Source organism: Eupeodes corollae, chromosome 3, assembly GCF_945859685.1.
Source record: "Eupeodes corollae chromosome 3, idEupCoro1.1, whole genome shotgun sequence".
NCBI lineage: Eukaryota > Metazoa > Arthropoda > Insecta > Diptera > Syrphidae > Eupeodes > Eupeodes corollae.
Window position 1 is genome coordinate 46,179,120 of NC_079149.1, and position 23,190 is coordinate 46,202,309.

Genomic DNA, 23,190 nt, shown 5'->3' on the forward strand with positions numbered 1-23,190 from the left:
TTTTTTATGAGATTTTATAACATGTTTAAAATAATCTGAACAATAGCATTTTTATAGGATAAAACAAGATTGAAGTAAATGCTTTTATTTCTTCTCTAAAAAAACGGTGATTTTTTAAGAGCTTGAGAACTTTTCTCATCGATTCTTTATTTGAAACGTTAGATTGGTCCATGACATTTACTTTTTGAAGATAATTTCATTTAAATGTTGACCGCGGCTGCGTCTTAGGTGGTCCATTCGGAAAGTCCAATTTTGGGTAACTTTTTCGAGCATTTCGGCCGGAATAGCCCGAATTTCTTCGGAAATGTTGTCTTCCAAAGCTGGAATAGTTGCCGGCTTATTTGTGTAGACTTTAGACTTGACGTAGCCCCACAAAAAATAGTCTAAAGGCGTCAAATCGCATGATCTTGGTGGCCAACTTACCGGTCCATTCCTTGAGATGAATTGTTCTCCAAAGTTTTCCCTCAAAATGGCCATAGAATCGCGAGCTGTGTGGCATGTAGCGCCATCTTGTTGAAACCACATGTCAACCAAGTTCAGTTCTTCCATTTTTGGCAACAAAAAGTTTGTTAGCATTGAACGATAGCGATCGCCATTCACCGTAACGTTACGTCCAACAGCATCTTTGAAAAAATACGGTCCAATGATTCCACCAGCGTACAAACCACACCAAACAGTGCATTTTTCGGGATGCATGGGCAGTTCTTGAACGGCTTCTGATTGCTCTTCACTCCAAATGCGGCAATTTTGCTTATTTAAGTAGCCATTCAACCAGAAATGAGCCTCATCGCTGAACAAAATTTGTCGATAAAAAAGCGGATTTTCTGCCAACTTTTCTAGGGCCCATTCACTGAAAATTCGACGTTGTGGCAGATCTTTCGGCTTTAGTTCTTCCACGAGCTGTATTTTATACGGTTTTACACTAAGATCTTTGCGAAAATCTTCCATGTGGTCGAATAACACAAACCCAATTGCTGCGAACGGCGACGAATCGACATTTCACGGTCTTCAACAACACTCTCAGAAACAGACGCAATATTCTCTTCTGTACGCACTGTACGCATTCGTGTGGTTGGTTTAATGTCCAATAAAGTAAACTAAGTGCGAAACTTGGTCACAATCGCATTAATTGTTTGCTCACTTGGTCGATTATGTAGACCATAAATCGGACGTAAAGCGCGAAACACATTTCGAACCGAACACTGATTTTGGTAATAAAATTCAATGATTTGCAAGCGTTGCTCGTTAGTAAGTCTATTCATGATGAAATGTCAAAGCATACTGAGCATCTTTCTCTTTGACACCATGTCTGAAATCCCGCGTGATCTGTCAAATAGTAATGCATGAAAATCCTAACCTCAAAAAAATCACCCTTTATTTGTTTTGATTTTTTTAAAAATAATTTATCAGTTAATTTTTTGAAACTGTTATGTAATCCAATGATAACAAATTTAGTGTGACTGAAATTAAATTATTTTAAAGTACATATCATAATTGTTTCTACATTCCCATAGGAAGTTATTGTAATGGGTCCGATTTGTCGAATTGAAAATTTTTACATTTCTCGACGTTTCAAGGTCCGTAGAGCCGAATTAAAAGATTTTTACAAAGATATCTGTGCGAGCTTGTCGATTTCAAATAAACTTTCAACAGTTTGTTTACAAACAAATAAAAACCGAAAAAAATTAACAAAAGTTGGTAAAGATTGATTTTCGACTCAAATATCTTTTCAAAAATTCGAAATATTGGCTTCAAACTAAATTTATCTTATAAGAAATATTGTTTTCAACATTCGATTAAATTTTTAAAAAAATCGAATAGAACGTTTTTTTTTACAAAAAACAAAACTCTAAAAAAAAACAATACTAAAACTTTATAAAAGTTTACTTTCGACTCAAATAGCTTTTCAAAAATTAAAAAAATTGTCTTCAAATTTATTTTATTTCTCAGAAAATATTGTTTTCGATACTCAGTAATTTTTATATACAATTCCAACAGTCCGTTTTTTCATAAAAAATAAAATCTACAAGAAATAGTACGTAAATTTGGTAAAAATTAATACGAGTACATATAGACAAACTTTTAAGCAAGACAAATCGATAGACGGGATGGGAAGTTATCAGTGTGGGTCGCATCCCAGCCTCTTTTTTGAAACATTTTAAAGCTGAAAAATGTTTGTTACACATTTTTTGATTGAAACTAAATTTGTACTCATTAACTCGTAGTTTGAAGATATTGTAATTGGTGCGAATTGTCAAATTAAAAGCCTGGACATTTCTTGATGTTTCAAGTTACCTGGAATTTAAGTCAAAGCTTTTTAGAGACATGTCTGTGTTCTTACGTTAGGGACATCTCAAGAACCAGAAAAGATGTCAACTTGAAAAAAATATATTTCTTAGATTATAGTGTGAAAAGATACAAGAAAGGACTTTAAAAAAATTAAATGAGTGTTTTTTTTTACTCTAGCAACTTTAAAAAATGAAATTTTTTTTGACCCGAAACATCTCTGGAACAAATAGCAGTAGCAACTTCAATTAAAAATTTTATTTTATTCCTGACGTATGTATGACCCGATACCGAATTGATTTGAATTCGAAACAAAACTTCAGCAATGTTTCTTTCAAATTAAAATAATTGTGTCACCTCGAATATTTTCGAACAAAAATTATGTAACTCCCAAAATAATTGTATGTTTCGAAAAATAAAGTTTTTGACAACATTTTTAGAAAGTCGAAGTGACAATGTTTCTTAAAAAATTAAAACATTGAAAAAACATACTTTTAAAAGCTTCTTAAAATTAATGTCCGGCTTTAATGTCCTAATAACAGTTAAAGATGTTGGCTTCAAACTAATTTTAATTTATAGAACGTATTTTTACATTTATACAAATTAAGAACCTAAGAATGTTATTATTCTAGAAAAAAAAGGAAACGCAGGTATTGACTTTAAAGTTATTTCATTCTTTGCAGTATTTTATTTTAAACCTTATAAAATATTCCTAGAACAATTAAATCAATACTTTTTTATTTAATTGAATACAATTTTAAGAAAAAATACTAGTTAAATTGGTAAAAATTGGTTTTCCATCAAGGGAACGAAAACAGATATTGAAATCAAACTTATTTTATCGACATTTCACATCATTATCGTTGACCAACGTTATTCTGTGTGAAATAATAAATATTGTCGTTTGAAAATCAAGAAATTCTGTAAATTGTATATTTTTTTCAATTGCTGTTGTAACAAAAAACACACATCAAAAAATTTTTAATGAAGTCGATATTTTCAATGGAAAAATGCAGAATTCGTTTACATTAAAAAAGTCCGAACTAAAAAAACTGAACTAAAAATCCAGTGAAATTTTGACTCAAAACTTAAAAAGTCATCAGAAAATCAGACAGGTAAACAGAATATTATTATATTACGAACTTCTTCAAAAACAAGTTCGCCAAGTTTTTGAGATACAATCTTTTCTTATTCGAAAAATACCTAATATTATTCTTTGAGGCTATGTAAACTCGTTTTTTTTCATTAAAATTCGAAATCGTTTTCCAAATATTTCATCCCTTACCTCAATATTCAGTTCGTAAATTTTGAATTTCTTACATATTTTTATAAAAAATCCTAATTACTTGAAGGGGTTATTCATGCGTAGTCTTAAGGTTATAAAAGCAAGTTTTTTTTGAATATAATCAAAAATAAACACATAATGTTGAAAACGTGTACTTCTGTGGTATATATACATAGCTGAAATCGGAGTTCGAGTTCGGAATCAAGACAAAATATTAACCCTTAGATAAATTAGCCAAAAAGTCATGTAAAGGCCCATAAGTAATCTCATGAAGTTCAAATTCAGGATATCTTAATCCTTTAAAAAATATTTTGTTGAATGTACACCAAAAATAAATATTAATTTGTTGACCAGTGTTATAAATTCATCCAGAAGATGTAAAATCTTTTTTTAGTTACAACTTTTACTAGTTCATTAGACGAAATCTAAATAGAAACATTAATGGGACATTTAAATCTACTTTGCACATGTTCACAGTTGTAGAAAAAGAATGTTTTAGGCCTTGAGAAGTATTGATACAAAATTATCAATTTCGAATAGTTGAAAAGTGGTTATATAAGTTTTTGAGAATATTTTTAATTAACATAAAGTTGTAAAGTTAACGAAAAGTTGAAAAGCGGTTATATAAGTTTTTGAGAATATTTTTAATTAACATAAATGTGTCAAAATAAGTTGATGTTAAAACATTAAAGAAATAACAAATCCATCTGCTTGGGAAAAATAGTATACTACTCGAGTATCTGCCACCCATATTCAAAAAAAAAATCGAATAAGTTGAGACTCCCGCTGAGGCAATTTGTTTTAATCAGTTTGCTTAAACGCGCTCTTCTTTGGGATCAATTTTATATCGCGTACCGGCGATATATTTTATTGTATATTCAAGAACTCAAGTTTACACAAATGTACATAAGTCCAAATAATGATCCCTAATGGCAAAAACCTATTCCGGTTCATCTACATACCCAACATTCATATTCACATAGGTACCTTCATAGCATTCCATTAAGGAATTCACATATAAATTACCCTTCATCTTACCAATATTGAAGGTACTCTATAGGTATACCGCCGAATGCCATATGAGTATTGAGCATTATGCATTCTTAATGCTATTCTCGCAGTCAGTTTACCGCCACCGTGCGTCGGTCGCCGAGCCGCCCATCCATTTGCTGAATCGATTATTATTATTATTATAAAACATATGAAGCTAAAAGGACGACTTCAATAATGACCTCAGCCCAGAAGTCTTGAAGAGTTGATGTAATTAATTATTTGCCGACATCTTAAGAAGCTTAACATATAAACCTGTTAATAACCATCACTAACGGCTGGGCCTTGCTGCAGCCCAGCAGCCGGTGTAAGACCAGGCGGCCGGCCGGCAGCAGCAGAGGAGGAGGCCGGCGGGCGCAGCACAGAGATCTTAACGTAATATTTGAATTTAATTGAGCATCTTAGCAGACATTGGGATGGCATCACTAATTTGTTTTTCACACACATATTGCTATGCGAGCTCAGGTACTGGAAGGAGGGTTTTAAGTTGAGAAAATTGTTTTCTCGACATTATAAGCTTAACGATGCTTATCATGGAAGCTATGTTATGTTTGTTGTTTTTGTTTATTTGTTGTTACATCAACCTACAAGACAACAAAGTTAGATGCGGATAAAAGTATAAAGATATGTGGTGATGTCTATAGGTACTTCTTGTTCTGAAGACACGTTATTTTACCTTTTTTACATCAGAAAATTCTTCGGGCTTTCTTTTTTACATCACTGTAAGGTAATGTTTTATTTCTTAAGTAAGAAAAAAAACATATATAATTAACTACTTTAAACTATGCAGTGATAACACTTAATGATTTTCTATTTCATATGAGCTATACATAAGAAATAATTCCTTTAAATGAACGTGGAAAAGGTGGCTGAATATGAGCAAAACCATTGCCTTGAAGTATTTTACCTTTACCAGCAAAAACATAGTAAATTGTTGTGGGAAAATCAGTTTTCTTTAAAAATCAATTAAATGTGTGAAAGCAAAAAAATTCATACGAAGAAAAAGAAATTAACTGAAATTAAAACGGCTTGACATTTTGGAATAATAATTTTATTTTATTTAGTTTTTTGAAATCCGTAAACTAATAGTTATCAGTTTTTTAAAAACACTAGTTTCAATTAAATCTTAATTAATAGTGTTTCAAAACGTATACCTTATATTTAACTCAAGTATTTGTTTTTAGCCTTAGCTATATGGTTTTATATACACTACAGTGGTATGCCACAAGGATCAATTTTGACACCACATCTTTTAACTTAATAAACACATGCAGATAATTCACTTCGGCTATCAAATTGGTTTGATTGTAAAAAAGCCATACAAAATATTACGTTAAGGGTTTCACGAATCCCAAAACCAAAACTTAAAAATTGGCTTTTTTAACGTAGTCTTCGATGTGAAAATGAGTTAATCAATATAGATACAGTTTTAATGAACTATCTAAAATGTTTTTGATGCATTTCAAGGGCCCTATCACGAAGATACGATGTTAAAACCCAAGTCGTTTGTGAAATGCCTCACACCTAATATTAAGTGGGAATCGACATAAGTGGATTATTGTAAGAACTACAACACCAATATTCTCTGAGCGATACAAAACGGTATTGATTCGTCATACACTAACTTGGCGCAAAAGTTCAAATTTTGTTCAGGGCTTAACAACGGCTCAAAAGCGTTTTTCTTTTGCAAATCGTGACTAAAAAATTACGACCATTTTTGTTGGGAATTTTTTTGAAGGGTGTGTTTTTCTTTTTACAGTTACAGTTTTTGAAGTTAAAGCTATTCGAATAACGTTAATAAAGTTCTATAAAATCTCTTATTAGAGTAATAAGGACTTGCCAATTTGCCCAATCAGAGAACGCACATCGTCGCTTCAAAAAATCTATTGGCTTCAATTCTTTAGTCATCTTGATATTGTATGAATGTTAGCCAAGATCTTTGTGCATAATAAAAACAATTTAATCTAATTGATTAATTTGGATCGTTTGCTATACGGAGGCCTAAACGGCAGAGATATGTTTGACACTTCGACCGACACATTTCGAATAATAAGGCTCAAATGTTTGCATTAAATTTGTTATTGCATGCCTACTAAGGCGAGAGTTAAGACCGAAAATTAAAGTTAAAGCTCTTCAAGTTGCACTCACCGACTCCGGATTTCGTAGCTCGTTTGTGTTCTGGACCACGATGAAAAAGTTAAGTTTACTGCATAAATTGACAAAGACTCTTCAATGAATAGTAAAAAGGATGCATTCACAAATTAAATTCAAAGTTGTCAAGACCCTGTTAAAAAAAACTTTTCTTAAGGATAAATACAATTAATTAGGTGGAGCAACACTAAATGGAGAACTAGGGCTTATAGTGAGTAACAACTCTCTCTCAACCATTCCTGAGTTCGAGTAATGTTGGCAGAAATGAAGGGGACCTACAGTTTTAAGCCGAATTGGAACGGCTGAGAAAGCACTTTTCATCACAAGAAATACTCTTGGGCATGTGTTAATTTCTCCTAAGAGGCAGTACCTGCCAAAAAACTTTTGACAGGTTTTTTATACCAAGACCTCTAGCATGACAGTCCTATGCACTAATTATAAGAATAATGGGACCTTTTTCCTTTATTATTCTAAACACTGGCATGTGCGATTTCTTTCTTAGTAAGATGTTCAAATATTTCTTCCTAAGAATTATAACAATTTATGTTAAATTATTCCTTTAAGCTGAGACGATTGACCACAAATATGTAAATAAATATTTTGGGTGCCAGTCTAGTCTTTTATCGCCTTAAATAAAACAGGGCCTATGCCATAAATACATCATAAAGATAAAAACAAAACGAAAGTGTGTCTTTTTGATAAAGTCTGAAATATGGAACTTACAAGAATCTCATGTCGTCTCTTAATGCCTAGTTCGAAATAGAGCTCAACATTCATTTTTACACATTCTCCTATTAGAACCACCAAAAAATGTTTTTTTTTTTAAATTATGCAAATATCAAGAATGTGATCACTTTCACAGTGATTTAAAAAAAAACTATCAAAATCAACATCTCGATCGTCTTCTTTGTAATAAAACCGGAACAGAATTTTCAATAACAACATAAACAAAAACCTATAAAAGTTCAATTCTATCAGATAAAAAAAAGATATCTGTCGTGTTGTTACCAATAGTTGAATGAATGCTAAGGAAATATGCCAATTAAATAGAACTAATTTAAACAACAACAATTTCTACTTAACGTCTCGTGTCTTTTACTACCATTTTATTGTTGTTTTATTTTTTGACAGGTATTCTGTTACACATGGAATTATCTTTCGATCAAGCCGCGTACAACTTTCGAATTGTTTTGTGTTTGTTTGTAATTTTATTTATTTTCATCTGTCGATCGTTGGTAGAATAAAAATTGAAAAGGTTGTTAAATTCACAACCTGAGGCACAGGTGATGAATATAAAAATGTCTTGCAGCAGCAGCCGCCATCGATCGCCATATCGCCATCGCAATCCAGTGCTATGTGGTGCGACCGGTGCGTGGTTGATGTATAGAAAACGCGACAGGGTATTGATATATTGAATCAAAACATATCTTACATCGACCTTCGTGAGCATAAATTACTTGAGATTTTTTTTTATTTTGGGGTTTTTATGAGAGTGGGAAGCATTTCAAATTCGAATTTTTTGAAAGCAAAAACTGTCAGACGTGTCTGGTTGGTACCTAGTTTGGCATTTAAATAAGTTCATAACTTAGACTAAAAATTCACTGAATGCCAATTAATTGATAGTTTATTTCTTAGTTTATTGATTTTTTTCAATAAAATATTTAACATAGTTGCTTATCATTTATTTCCTACTCTACCCGACTAAGTTAGTAAGTTAAAGTGTGCACAATAATTATCAGTCCTCGACCGACAAGTCGCGCGTTCAAGTGCTCCAACTTTATAATGCCTTAAGTGATACTGCATGTCATATAAATTAACTTTATCTATCTATCCCAGGTGGGGCAACAATATCCAGAGTCACTTTTCATCCCAAATAACATTATTTATCAAGCTATTTCCCTAAATGGAAAACAGGGAGCTCTTTCTTTTTTTAACCGACTGCTGACGACGACGACGACGATGGCGGTGGATAGAATATATTTATGTGTGCGGTAATGTGTGTTCAAAGCTATTTCAACTTATCGATAGATACTCTTTAATTACTCTCAATTTATTTATATATAGAAAGAATGGAGAACAAATCCGGTTAGCAGTAAAATAATCGTATTTAGAGATAGATACTCGTATCATCCAATCCTTTGGTTGGTTTTCAATTGAGTTTATATACTCGTAGAATCGAAATCTAGTGCACCAATTAGTCTAAAAAAGATTGAAAAGCGATAACCATTCCTGTTTTTTTTCTAATTTTTTTGTCTTATAGGAACATAGATAGATACGTAGATACTTACTTTTTATATTAACAATAAGAAAAGAACACGATGCATTATGCCGATTTATGTCAAGTTAACTACTAGGTAGGAGGTTATAGATAGGTTCCCATATTCCTACTTACCCACTACTTCTATCTGTTCCATTTCTTTCTTCTTTTTTTGTTTTGAAATAGTCCTACTGTATACGTATGGATAGAACCTATATGTGCTACCCATTAATTGGCATATAGATTGAGTTGAAGTAGTTTTGATCTAAATGATAACCTAAGTAGGTTTTGAGAATAAAAAAAACTTGAACTGTGGTAATTATATTGAAATGGGTAATAAAGAACGAGATGTACTCGTTTCCATTTGCATTAGGCAAAAAAAGTTTAACTATGGTAGCTTTAAAGGTACTAAAACGACTGACGACAACTTTTTCTTACCAAGGAACACCCTGAAGTTTTGTTTAAGTCCGTTTTTTTAAATAACGCTAAGTTATAGTTTTTTTTTTTTAATCTGAAAATACTGAAGATAACAAACTTGATATTAAATACGCGTACCTTTTTTTTTAATTCAACTTTTTGTCTAATTTTTGTCAGAACTGAAATCAATCACGGAATATATTGGTTTAAAATATTAATTTCAAATTTATTTCAATAAGACCATTTTAACAGTGGTAACTTAGAATATTCTATTGATTTCTAACATATATTACTTACTATAGCTTTTACCCGCGACTTCATCCGTATTAGATAGTCGTTTTGGATAGTACTATGAAAAAACCTGAGCTGTACTTTTTTGTACGTATGTTTGAATTGTGCCGAGATGGGATAAGGCCATACTAGGTGTGATTGTCATAGGTTAATTAAGGTTTGTTTTTTTTTCCAAAGTTACACCTGCAACTTTCAGCGTTTGCCCCTGAGCTTTATTTATTGTTATTGCAAAAGCTGCTTTCAAAGGAAAGAGAATATCAGAAGTAGAAGACAGACCCAGTGAATTATTTTGTGTAACGTGATGGCTCGTGTTTGCCGATGAAAGGTTGCAAAGCGCAAAATTTAGCTTTAAAATGATTATTTGTGGAACTTGGTGGGAGACACAGTTTGCGTCTAAAGTTGAGGGCTTGAGGCACGTGGCTTGCAAAGCCCGCACGCTAATATACGTGTATGATAAGTTTATCATGTAACATAAGGGTTGGGAATGCGTTGTTTTCCCGTAATACCAACTTTATACAAATATTATTAAAATCTTTGGTAATTTAGAAGTGAATGCGATCAAATTCCCCGGAAAGTAGTTTTTCCCATCGTTTTCCCGTTCGTTTTTTAGTCTCAAACTATATTCTTACCAAATTTTATTTAAATCTGTCCAGTAGTTTAGCTGTAAAGAAGATCGGCCCACTTAAATTCTCCCATGGGAATGCGTCATTTTTAGGGGGTAAAAAGTAGCCTATATGTTTTCTCGGGTATCAAAATATCTCCACACCAAATTTCATGAAAATTGGTTAAGTAGTTTAGTCGTGATTGAGTAACAGACAGACAGACAGATTTACTTTGCATTTATAATATTAGCATGAATTATTACTTTTTGCTACTTGAGTATTATTTTTGAAACGTAACCCAGAATTAGAATATTGGATTGTTGCCCTTAAAGAATTGGTCTTTTAGACTCATAAGTAATTGGTTCTCACTGTTAAAAATTGAATCAAAATAAATGAAGAATGAATTACAAGAGCCATAGGCAGCATCGATTAGCAACGAAAACATTTTTCTAGAAACTTTTAAATCAACGTTAATTCATAAGAACGTTATATATATGGCATCGTTTACAGAACCGAAAATTAAACTATTAATATAGAAATATAGGATTTTTAAATTTGCGGGTAGATATTGGCGGCAACCCGTTGCGGCCATTTCCTTTTGGTGACATCTGTCAAATATTTTGTTTATTGAACAGCACGTTCAAATGATAAAACTTATTTATCAAAATGATTGCGTTCGTTAACGCAAGCGTTGCGCGCATTGCCCCAATTTTACGGTAGACGTGATGGCCCTTCAACAGTCGACTCTTTAACGTTTGGTGGCCAAATTTGAGACGACCGGTTCAGTAAATAAGTAGCCAACAACCGTCCGTTAAAGGGACGGAAGATTTGTCAAGAAAATCACCGCAATCGTCAAAGTCTACAGAAGAACCAGAGGCAGTCTATTCCTCGCAGTGCACAAGAACTCGGCCTTTCGCAGACTTTAAGATCAGACACCCGTACATTATCCAACTGACCAAAGAGCTCAAAGTTCATGACCATAGACAATGCCGTTTGTTTGCTGACTAGGCTTCGAATCGTTTGGAAGAGGACCCACAGTTTGGCCCAAAAATCATCTCTAGTAACGAGGACCATTTTGGAGCAAGTAAATAAAGGGGCGCAACAGTCAATTCAGATCACAAAGCATAATGACTTACAACTCTCAACTATTCCTTTGTGCAAGTCATCTCGGCGTTCGGAGACATACAGTCTAGGAGACATACACTTAATGTGACGAATATGTAAATCGAATTTGAGAATACGCTTTTGATGACAAAAAGTAGGAAAAAAATGCCCAGTTTTGCAGTCTACGTAGAACTTTGGAACCGAATAAAACAAGGACACTTATTGAAAAAAAAATGTAGATTGTTGGAAAGATAATGTTGTGGCATTATATTTTAAATATGATTTCTGGAATATGACCACCATGGCTGGATCGGAATAAGTTAGTCTAATCTGGATGTCAAATGTTTGATGTTATTTTCCAACATTTGTTGCTGTATATAAGAAAATTTTGTCATCCAAGTGGTCATTAGTTTCGGATTTTTGACTTAGCGACTAGCGACTCTACATATCCTCACTGAAAATAGTCAAGCAGTATTGAATAGCAAAATCTTGTAACCTTAAACTACGCCGTTACCAAAAATGTCCTTCAATAAACTAATTGTGTCACGAGGTGTTTGATAATTCGCAATATCTTGTTAAGACCACTGCTACTGCACATCATTCGTGTTTAATTGATGAAAATTGAAAAAAAAAGTCAATAATCATGGCTTTACAGAAGTCAAAGAAGCGTTTTTGATCAATTGCTCAACCAACTTAATAAGCACGCCAAACAGACAGTTTTTGTGGAAGTAAAGGCCACATTTTTATTTCTGATTGTTTTGTAAGCAAAAAGTAGTTGTGATTGAAGATATTTTAAATGACACAATAGTACACGACGTGAAATATTGCCAACAAACAATATTTTTGACACCTCCAAGTCTAGTTTCATAAGCCTTTTTAGATAGCATTGTCTTATGTCGTCTCGCATGTGACAATACCAATGCTTTTCTGGTTGGAATATAAAATAAAATTAAAACCTAGAAACCATTTTAAGTTTTCTCTCCTTAACAACTGATGTTAATTTATGTAAATATAAGCATTTAAAACACTTCTAATAAAACCTTTTTTTTAATAAATGATGAATTTTGTTTCTTTTCTTTTGAAGATGAGCTCAAAATCATCGAACTGAAACATACTAAATTACTGCCCAGGGTGTGGGAATCTTTAAAAAAAAAATATTGTATGTCCAAAATAAAAGAGAAAACTCTTCAACAAGTGGAAGAAGAAGATTTGCACCCTTATTCTTCATACTCACTAACCACATCCAGCAACAGGTGGCTATTTTGAAAAATAATGAAGGAAGTGAATTTCTTCAGCATTTTTTTGATTCCCACAATTAAAGGACCCTTAAATTTTTCGAATGGAACAAAAACATTGAAAGCTATTCATTCCGTAGATTGATAATTAAAGAAATTTGACACGCTTGACGAAGTAACATGAAGAAAAAAGGTTCACAAGGGAAGTGAACAAAAATAATCAACAAAAGATAAATTTTATCAGAGAGAATTATAGATTAGGAGCATTGATCTTCCATTCACTTTAAAAGAGCTAATATATGTGGAAGCAGCAGTTGAATCACAATTATATTTCTATTTTAATTTAATTCCTTATAAAAATGAAATCATTCAATTCTTCATAATCCTTCCATTTCATTCTTAGATATGATATAAAAGAAACTTAAGTCACAAATTATAATTAATAACTGATTCCACAGGTGTAAGAAATCCTATATTCACGATGTTTATGATGATGATGACACAACACATAACACCATCATCTATCTTAAGACCTATTTGTATATGACAGAGAGGAACTACCATGACATAACATATCCGTTGTCACTTCTGTAATCGGATTAAGTTTTGTTCTTGTTTTTTTTTTATTTTTTTATCTCATTTTTCTTATTTTTTATGAAAAGAAACATTTTTCCATTGCTTTAGTTTGGTGTTCTTCCAGATCGTTGGGCTGCTCGTTGCTGCTTCTTTTTAATCTGATCAGTGTCTCTAGTGAGATTGTTCCAAGTCAGGGAAGCGTGGTCATCATCAGCACATCTCATCAAAATGTGTACATGCTCATTCAATGTTTGTTATTCACAACATACACAAAATCCAAACGGTGACTGAATAAGACGCTGCTAACCTGGGATTGAAAAGAAGTAACCTACAGGTATCTGTGCTTGTAGAAATGATAACAACTTAAGGCATCAGGTGCGCATTTTGAAATGTTATATTCATAGAAGAAGCCAGAGAAGAGGTGAAAATAAGTCAGACGTGACAGAAAACTCACCAACTTTAAATGGCAATGACGACGACCAGCGACGAATGCGGTGAACTGTTTTTCGATCTATTCTATAGTTAAAGGGGTAGAGTTGTATTTTAAAACATATTTGTTTTCAAATATCCTACGAGTTATTGAAATTTTAAGACAGCTCATGGTTGAAAAAGTGATTTTATCCATTTCAATTTCAAAACACAAACTACTAAATTACAATTTTTAGTGTAAAATAAAAAAATGAAAATAAAAAAATACTAATTTTGTTTCATATTTTAAGAGGCTGGACTATAGTCTCTTTAATTTAACAAGCGTTAGCTAGTGTGTACGCAGATAAATCTTTGTGACTTTGCACTTGTTGAATGCTTTGACTTAAAGAATCTTTCGTTCCGGGAAAAACCGAGGTGATCCAATGTTCATCACACAAGAAGATAGACTCTTTGGGCTTCTCTATTATATATCCTCGTTTACAGATACGACAAACACCTAGTTTTATGTGTGCGATATGTTTGCTTGGTTAATGATTTATGTTATTTAGTTTGTCAGTCAGAGAAAATGGAAAATAATATAAATATCTACTCTACCTAACAAACATAAATTTATGAATCTCTTGTTTGGTTTAGAGTCACGTTTTAAAATCATTTAACACTTCCTTCCTTGATGCGAGTAAATTCTTTCATTCTTATTTATGTGTTACCGTTCGTTTGAAGTATTACATTCATTTTATAGTTTACTGTATCGGTGTGCCTTTTCCTTTTACGGTAAATTGAATTTGTTTTGAAGACGATTATGTTGCTCAAGAAGATCTATTGAAATACCGCCAACAACAGTTTCTTTAAAATATTATTTAATTTATGTTGTTGTTATTTAAGAAACAAAAGAGCTGAGGTTCGAACTTTAATTTGTAAAAAATTGCTAACTAACCTGAATATATATTTGTTTTAATTTGTTAAGCTTAATAAAGTTATTGCTTCGATTTTTTCACTTAAGTTTACTAACGCACATAATTTATTTATCTATCTCAGGGTATTTTTATTGTTCTAAAATATATAATAAAGTGGTGATATTTTTTTGAATGAAAAGTAGGTTAATGTTAAAAGTAAATTAGTTCCAATGTTCTGATCGGTTTTAATTGAATTTCTAGGCTTGTTAATGTTTTTGATGTCCATAGAAGGTGTCAGATTAGAGAGTGGTTGAGATTAAGTTTTCATCAGAAATCACAGATTCAACCTACACGCCATTTAGGAATTTATATGACTTGCTTTACTTTTGTTTTCTCAAAATAAGTCTTAGTAATAAAATGAATGGACCTGGAGTGAAAGAGTTAATTAAATAAAAAATATTTAGAACAGGTAAACGATAGGTAAGAGAGTAGGGTATTGGCGAATTTTTAAACAATGTTTAATATAAATATATTAAAATCATCAATTTTTTGACAAATCGAAAATTTTAAATCGAGTACTATTTAAAGTTCCTTCTAAATCAGGTGAATATTTTTTTTAAAAGTCAACTGCAAAAAAAAACATGTCCTGAAGGAAGAATCAAAAAATAATATGACAGAATTATTTCTTATAACAATCCGGAGGAAGGTTGATTTGATTTGAAAATTTATTTTTATTTCTTTAATTTTCATTTAGGTACTAAAGAATTTTGGTTAATGCTTTTTCGTTTGGAATTTCTTAATCTGTTCTTATCTAGCTTTAGATGAAGAGTTATTTTTCTATTTTCTTTTATTTTTTAGATCACAGGTTCCGGTCAAATTTAAGAAATTTAGAATTTGACTTTCAATCCAGATTTAAACGAATAAATAAACATTCTGTAGATATGGATAAGCAAATTGAGACGTTTTTTATACATACACCGGTAAAGTTAAGGTACAAAAAATATTTTGTGAATTTTTACTGATTTTTTTGAAATTCTGAAAGTTTGTAATGTCGAGTTTAAACTAAAAAGAAAAACATACATAAATATAATAAAGCTATGAATTTCTAGTTTTATAATTTTAAAGAAAATTAAAGTTCAACATGCTTCATGCGATTTCTGGAACGGACTGTAACACAACTTTTTAATGAAGCTCATAATATGGACCAAATACCTTTTCTTTGATCGACTATGTATCAGCAGAAAATCCATGGGCAGTTCCGAAAATTAGAGTTAATTTCTGATGCTTTTTAAAAGAAAAAGTGCTCGTTTTTCATGACACTAAAAGAAAGTGACAGGAAAAGTAATTTAACAGGGAAAGTAATTGTAATTTATATTTTTTAGGACGTTTATAGATCTTCGTAAAATAATTAATGTTAAGAAAGTATTTTACAATTAAACAATAATTTTACATAACGAGATTTCAATTTTATCTAGTAACAATTTTTTAACCAAAATTTTGAAAGGGTTACAAGATGACGTGAACAAAACAATCGTCGTGAGATACGCGTAGAATTAATTTGTGTGTTCATTCAGAGAATAATGTGAGAGTCTGAAACAAATATACCTTCTTTTTCAATAAGAAATATTAGATACAATTTCAAACACAAATTTGGCGTAAATTCGTAGTTAAGGAAAGGCCTAGCGTAATAATGTTTCATTGTCTAATAATTTTAATCCATAGTTTTTTCTATTCTAGGGAAATAGATTTCTAAGATGAGTTCAAACCAAGCATTTTCCAACTAAGCGCATACAAACATAGATTTTCAATGCCACGATGATTTCTGTTTAATCCAAATTTGACACCAACATATCCTTCATATAAAAACACTGCCATTTTTTTACATATTAAATTAATACATATTCACTAAAATCTAATCAAATTAAAGAACATACACAATTTTTGTTTTAAATTTGCATTTTCGTCTTCCTGTCGAATTGTTTTGTATATTTTTTTAATTATACATCAGAAATTCTGGGACACAGAATTTAACCTACTATAATTTGTCCTTTTATAAATATTGCTTTAACAAAAACAAAACAATTCTTATGAAAAATATTTAAGAACAATAAAATTCTTAAGAATATCTTTTGCATCGATGAAGTTTTTTTTCTTTCTATAACAGCCTTTGGCATTTGATTTCATATTAAGATACAAAAACCATTCTCATGGAAAATTCTGACAAGTTATAATTGTTGTGTTCATTTTATATCAAACTGTCTCAGACATGACATAAAGAAGGGAATCTGAATCTCTACAACCAGCCCACCCATCAGGATATAACAACAACAGCAAAAAAAAGTCCCTCTATCGTCATCTATGTTTTATTATCTTTCCCTCTTCGTTCGTACGGTGGTGTCGGTTCTCGACCTGACATATCCATTTAAATGCCTCAGATTGAACATTTATACCATCATTACATTCGTGGCAAGGAACGTACATAGATGCATACATATATATACAATAATATTTTGCACGCTAAAGAAAGCCGACATAAGAAAATTCCGCGGTTTCGCATCACGGCATCACCACTTCTCCTATACCAACCACACTCTCTGCTGTACTTGTTGTACATATAACATGCAGATGATTTCCAACATCCGACTACGGCGACTACGGTGACTACGACGACGTCATTTCGCATGGTATCCGGGGGCATTTACCAGGTACTCTAGTGGTAATGCTATATGAAGGCATATCTATGATGGCGATGGCCCCCTTCATTTGCCATCAGGACCGCAAAAAGCAGCTTCTGTAGGCGCAGAGATTTCCCAACCGCAAAACCATAAATCATAATGAGAGAGTGTAAGGCGCAAAAACAAAGCCTCATCACTCTGGCACTGCTAATGTTGATGCTGGAGCTGGTGCTGCTGCTACCGATATTCCAAAGCAATGTGAGGGGCAAAATTATTATCATCGGCTCCATGTATAGATGATACAAATTAACCCCCTCGAATAGGCATCGAAGGTGGAGCCCGCATCCGCAGTCCGCACAAAATGCGCCCTTAGGCTTGCATGGGATATCGACACGACATGTTCCAAACCGAACATACCTAGTATGATACAAGTACCTACCTACCAGTACCTACATAAGTGGCCCGATATGCTATAAAGGCGACACTTGCAATTTACGATCATGCTCTTATAGTGTAAGTTTTATGTTTTCATTTTGGAATCAAGTTGCTGCGCGTCGCTTCGAATGGGCTATAGTTATTAGCACCTGCGAGGAAGCATGTTCGCAGGTACCCTATACTACATTATAGAATGTCTCCTTGTATCCGCATGTTTTACTCCCCAGACCGCCCTCTCCTTCTTCATTCCATAATTGCTAGTGAATCCTAAATTTAATATTCGATTTTCACACTTTTGGACAAAATATACCAAAGGTATACATAAAGCCTTCTCCTGCTGCTGTTGGTCATGGTCATTGTATCTTCTCTCTGACCTCTATTATGGCTTTTTTGATTTCTTAGGATTGCGCGGTGCTTCTTGATGCGCACGAAAGGAGATGTATGTATGTATGAGGATTTATGGATTTATATAAAGTTTGACCATCATCATCATTATTATCATCGAGTTTTGAGAGTATCACGTATTGCGGTTTCTTATGCTCTGCCAATTTTTGTTTCCAACGAAATATTCAATAATTGAATATGGCGTATAATTTGGTTGAGGAAGAATGTGAATTCCTGTATCAGCCACAGCAACAGCAGCAGCAGGAAATTAGGAACTGTGGTCATCATCAGTGTCTCTGTTCGTCGTCATCCGTTCAAATTGAAATGGATTGTTGGTTCGTATTCGTTATGATTGAAAAGTGAAGGAGACCGAAACGGAATTTTTCGCAAATGCGTTGGTGGAGATGATTGTTATACGATATTGTATTTTATTCTTCGGATTTCTTGGAAAAGAACCATGCTTTTGAAATAATATAGAAAAACACGCTAAAAATACTGTTCGTACTAATTAAAGATTATCCAATAAAAGGTATAATTTTGAATAGCCCGCTTTTTGGACAGCTGTTCCTTGTGTTCAACATAAAACTACGTTATTACTAAAAATGAAACGATAAACGATTCAAGACTGTATTGAAATTGCTTAAGTTAACTGCAAAGATGCTAAATTGTCTGGAGTTACAGCTCCTAAAACGAAAGAACTTTTGGGTCATGCATGGAACACCTTCTCGGCTGGTAAAACTGTTGGTAGAAGTTGACAGGTTGGGATAATTAAGTAATGTACAAAATTGGACCCTGTGTGTATCTCAAGAATAATTGATAATATTTGAGCTGCAGACCAGTTTTGTAGATTCCCCGCAAAGCTTTGCAAATAGTAATTTTTCAAACGACTTATGTCTTAAGGTTTTAAAGTTCAGTAAATAGAAGAACAAAGGCCAATTAATTTCAAGAAACTTCGTATATTCGATGGTTGGATCGTTGAAATACATTTACATACATATTTTTACATTATATAGGCTACGTTATTAAGCAGAATTGTCTCATTTGAGGCCTTGAAAATTCATAGATGATTGTTGAAAAGTCTATCCATTCCTAAAATGTCACTGTTTGGTGCCCTTACGGTTATGCTAGTGGTATGATTTCTACCTTACTTAAAGTCAAGGTTTAATTAATAATTTGTATGATTGGGACGTGAAGACATCACTGTCAAGGAAACAATCGTAATTTTGCAAAAAAAGTTCTCCTCCGTGTTATTTCTCCAAGAGGTCATGTTGGTTTCTACATCTTCTACATCTACATCTACATCTACATCTTTAGCCCTTCAGACTTTGAGACCATGTGAAAGATAAACTCTATATAATTGATCCACAATGGTTTCAAGACCTCAAAAATAGAATTCGTGAATTTATTGAGGAAATACAGTGGTAGCGAAAAAGTGCAAATTGGTAATTAAAGAATTTATGGATATGGTAGCATGTCTGATATTTCGCCGATATCACTGACCATTGCCACTGGCATAACTTCGTCCTTTTACAACGAAATTGGTTTCTTTGATCAAATATTTTTTTAAATATCAATTAACGAAACATACCCAAAGCGGAATTTAATGACAAAGCAGAGGATCGGAAAATATAATTTAAATCTTTTGATGAAAGGATCAAAAGGATTGCTTATTCCCTTCAAGTTCTATAAATCTGACCAATCGGACCACAGAACCAGAAGAAAATTAAAGTGTTATTAAAAGTTATCAAAACGATATTCACCAATATTAAATTGGATAATTTGACACAATTTTGTCCTCAAATCGCAAATTTTAAAAACCGAAAAAGAGTTTTTCAACTCGATTCCCACATTTTTGCTGAATGAATTTCTCTCGTTCTATGATCTGAGCGACCAGCCTAAGACGATTTAAAGATCTTCCAATTATAAATTGGGCGATTTTTTGCAAGAAATGTTAACCATTTTTTATCAACCTTGTGAATACCTAATTTTTCTGTCAAAAGTGACAGAAATTCTTTGAATTCTTGCAATCGTTCGAAAACGTCTAAACATTAATTGTTTTTTATTTTTAAATAATTGGATTTTCAAAGTATTCGATTGGGTATTGGGTCATGTTTTTGCCAATCATCCAATTTAAAGGACATGGTTTGGCAAGATGTTAACAACGCTATTGAGATTGCCACCGTCAACGAATGCGAAATCAAATGGTCAAACCTCCACACAAAATTCAATTTAAACCTTTACAAAATGCAAATAAATCCAGCCAGTGGACGAGCGACAATGACTCAATCTTCTTGAAGTTCTTTAAGTCGATTATGTTATCAGATTTTAGAATTTTTTTAATCTTTTTGCACGACCTGTTGTTCTCACTTCTAACATATATTTTAATAATTTCTGTCACCTGTTAATTAAATCGTCCTCTAATGAGTCTTCCAATTATCTACTTTTCCAATTGTTTAAACAGACAGTTTTTAATTAGAAGACACAAACTTGAAAATTTTCTACCATTCATATTTCTAACGTTTGGGTAAAATTAACAAACGGTCACTATTTGCTTTTTTCTGTCACTTTTGACAGACGTTACCTAATTGAATTGTATTAGAAGACTTTGGACAGTTCGGCCAAAATTGCAAAATCTCCAAATCGTGTATACTTAGTTTTATTTCTACGAAACCAAGGTAACGTTTGGGTTTGACGAGACTAGCAAGAGTCTTCTTGAGTCACGTCTCGTGGACCTAATACAAATCTTTGTCATCAAATGGTTGCTGATAAAAACGCATTAATAACTTGAAACAACGTTTAAAAAGAAACTTAATAAACGAACTAGTATTTTTAAACATTATCAATTGAAGTATTGGTAGAAATTATGTAACCTATATACTTTTAGCCAATGGCTTACGAGGCTTTCAAATAAGACTAATCATTCAAACATATTGCAAATGGTTAATGTGTTTTGAAGATTAACGTATGTCAATACAGTGAATGAAGTATTTATGAAATAACCAAACATTGCAAAGAAAACATACATTTTAAAATTCCCTTATTAATAATTAAATTTTTGAAATAAGTTTGAGCACAATATTTACATTGATTCTTCTAAATCTACAGCTATGCCATACATCATTACCGACAAGCCCATTTTTCTTCGAATGACTCATAATCAAAAATTTACCTAGCTACGAATAATATGAACTTTTCTCTTACACAATTGACCAAAAGAAATCAAAAATACCAAACCTATCTACACATGATTCGATTTCAACAAATTAAACTCATCAAAGCTCTATACATAAAATTAGTTCAACGGTAACTATATAGCCCTTTACAACTTTATAACTTTTATAAAACATACCATAAATCATTGTCATTCAAGCCTGCAACTAATCCACACTGTTGCAAACTATTAACCGTTGCCAATTGCTCTTCGATATCACTCAACTGCAATTCGGCCTCATTCACGTTCAAATTAAAATAATTGTAATGTTGCACCCACAGGGCACTCCGATTGCGCCGCACAAACAAGTTTCGCAGGTCATGTTCTTCGAATCGCATGTTTCGGTCACACGCGCACAAAATATTATTAGTTTTTTGTTGTTTTTGTTGCTGTTGTTGTTTATGTTTATCAACATCATCCATGTCAGCAGAATTTCGACTTTTCATTCGACTAACAGCCATTTTGATTTGGTCACTTTTCTTATTCTTGTTCTTTTCGACTTCAGCTTTAACTTCAACTTCAACTTCGACTTCAGCAGCCATTAAAGTTTGATGATCCTTTTGGTGATCATGACTGATATCATCATTATTCGCGTTCGCGTTAGCATTTGGTTGCTGCGACTGCCAAGGGGCATCCACATCTTCGTTACACACACTCTGATCGGAATAAGTCTCCCCTGAACAGGAGACTCCCGACGAAAGGAATGTATCGTCGAGAATAGCAACTTTGGCATTTGCAACAATTGGCTCTGAACAGCTGGCGCGGCTGTTGGGTCGACTATTCGAACGGCTATTTGAACGACTATTCGAGCGACTATTAGACCGACTATTTGAACGGCTATTTGACCGACTATTGGCGCGACTATTTGGTTGGCTGCTTGGCCGACTACCTGGTTGGCAACTTGTTGCACTATGGGATCGTTTATGACGATTCCGGGATTTCACTGATCTGGGAGAGGTTCGCGTTGAATTACATGCAGATGACGACGATGGCACCGCCACCGCCGACGCCGCTGTCGTCTGTGGGTTTTCATTTTTGGCGCTAGCCTTACCCTTTCTACGGATGCTAGGCATGTTCTTGGGAAAGAGCGAGGGAGTTGGGGTTAAACTGCCCGGCTGTTGATATTGGAGACTTTCACTTTTCGAGTTATTGTTATCGTTGTCACATATCGATAGGGTCAGAGGTCTACCGTACACTTTCTGAAAGAATTTCAATTGGTCGTTGTGCAAGAAACACACCTTCCACCAATTCTTGCACGCCATAAGAGTCGCCCTCCGAGCCACGGGCTTATTTTGATTAAACATTGCATTCGACATTATTTTGTATCTCGATACATGTATCTTAAATAAAAACAAAAACAAAAAATATGTATCTTAAAAGACAAACAGTGCCGACGCGACGCTGAAGAGAATATCATAAAACTGTGTGTAAACACCGCACGCGGCCACGTCTAAGTATCGACTGAAACGCTAGGAATTCCAAGAGACTTCGCTGCGCCCAGCCAAACGAGAAGTGCATGGCTTGATCATCGGCTTCAGCATGGCGTTCACCTGAACTGAAGTTTTGTATAGAGTATAGAGAGACAGACAGACAGATACAAGATACTTTTGTCAAATGAGAAAAAATAAACTACAGGTGGAAGTGGAAGGAACGTGGAAACTCTACTTTACTCCGAGGAACAGATAGTCAAAACAAAAACGAAGATAATCGTGTGCTAACTGCCGACATTTGCTCGTTGTGTATGAGGAAGACCATCAGAGAGGCTGTGTGAGGGAATTCATTCGAGTTGTCTTGTCTTGAGAATTGCTAGAATTGAGAGACGGGAACGGGAATGAATTGGTTGATGGGTTTTAGGTTCCTCATCCATGGAAATGGAAACATGGATCTTTAGAGCGCGATCGGTGTGGCT

General features: G+C 33.2%; 1 protein-coding gene across 1 annotated transcript in view; it reads right to left on the minus strand.

Moving 5' to 3' along the window:
- Positions 1-22,866, minus strand: part of LOC129950938 (protein espinas) — a 61,561-nt gene extending 38,695 nt beyond the window's left edge. Inside the window, exon 1 of the mRNA XM_056062901.1 lies at positions 21,420-22,866. Within this exon, the coding sequence (XP_055918876.1) occupies positions 21,420-22,597 (1,178 nt within the window). The 5' untranslated portion in view covers positions 22,598-22,866. The remainder of the gene's footprint in view (positions 1-21,419) is intronic.
- Between the last annotated feature and the right edge of the window lie 324 nt (positions 22,867-23,190).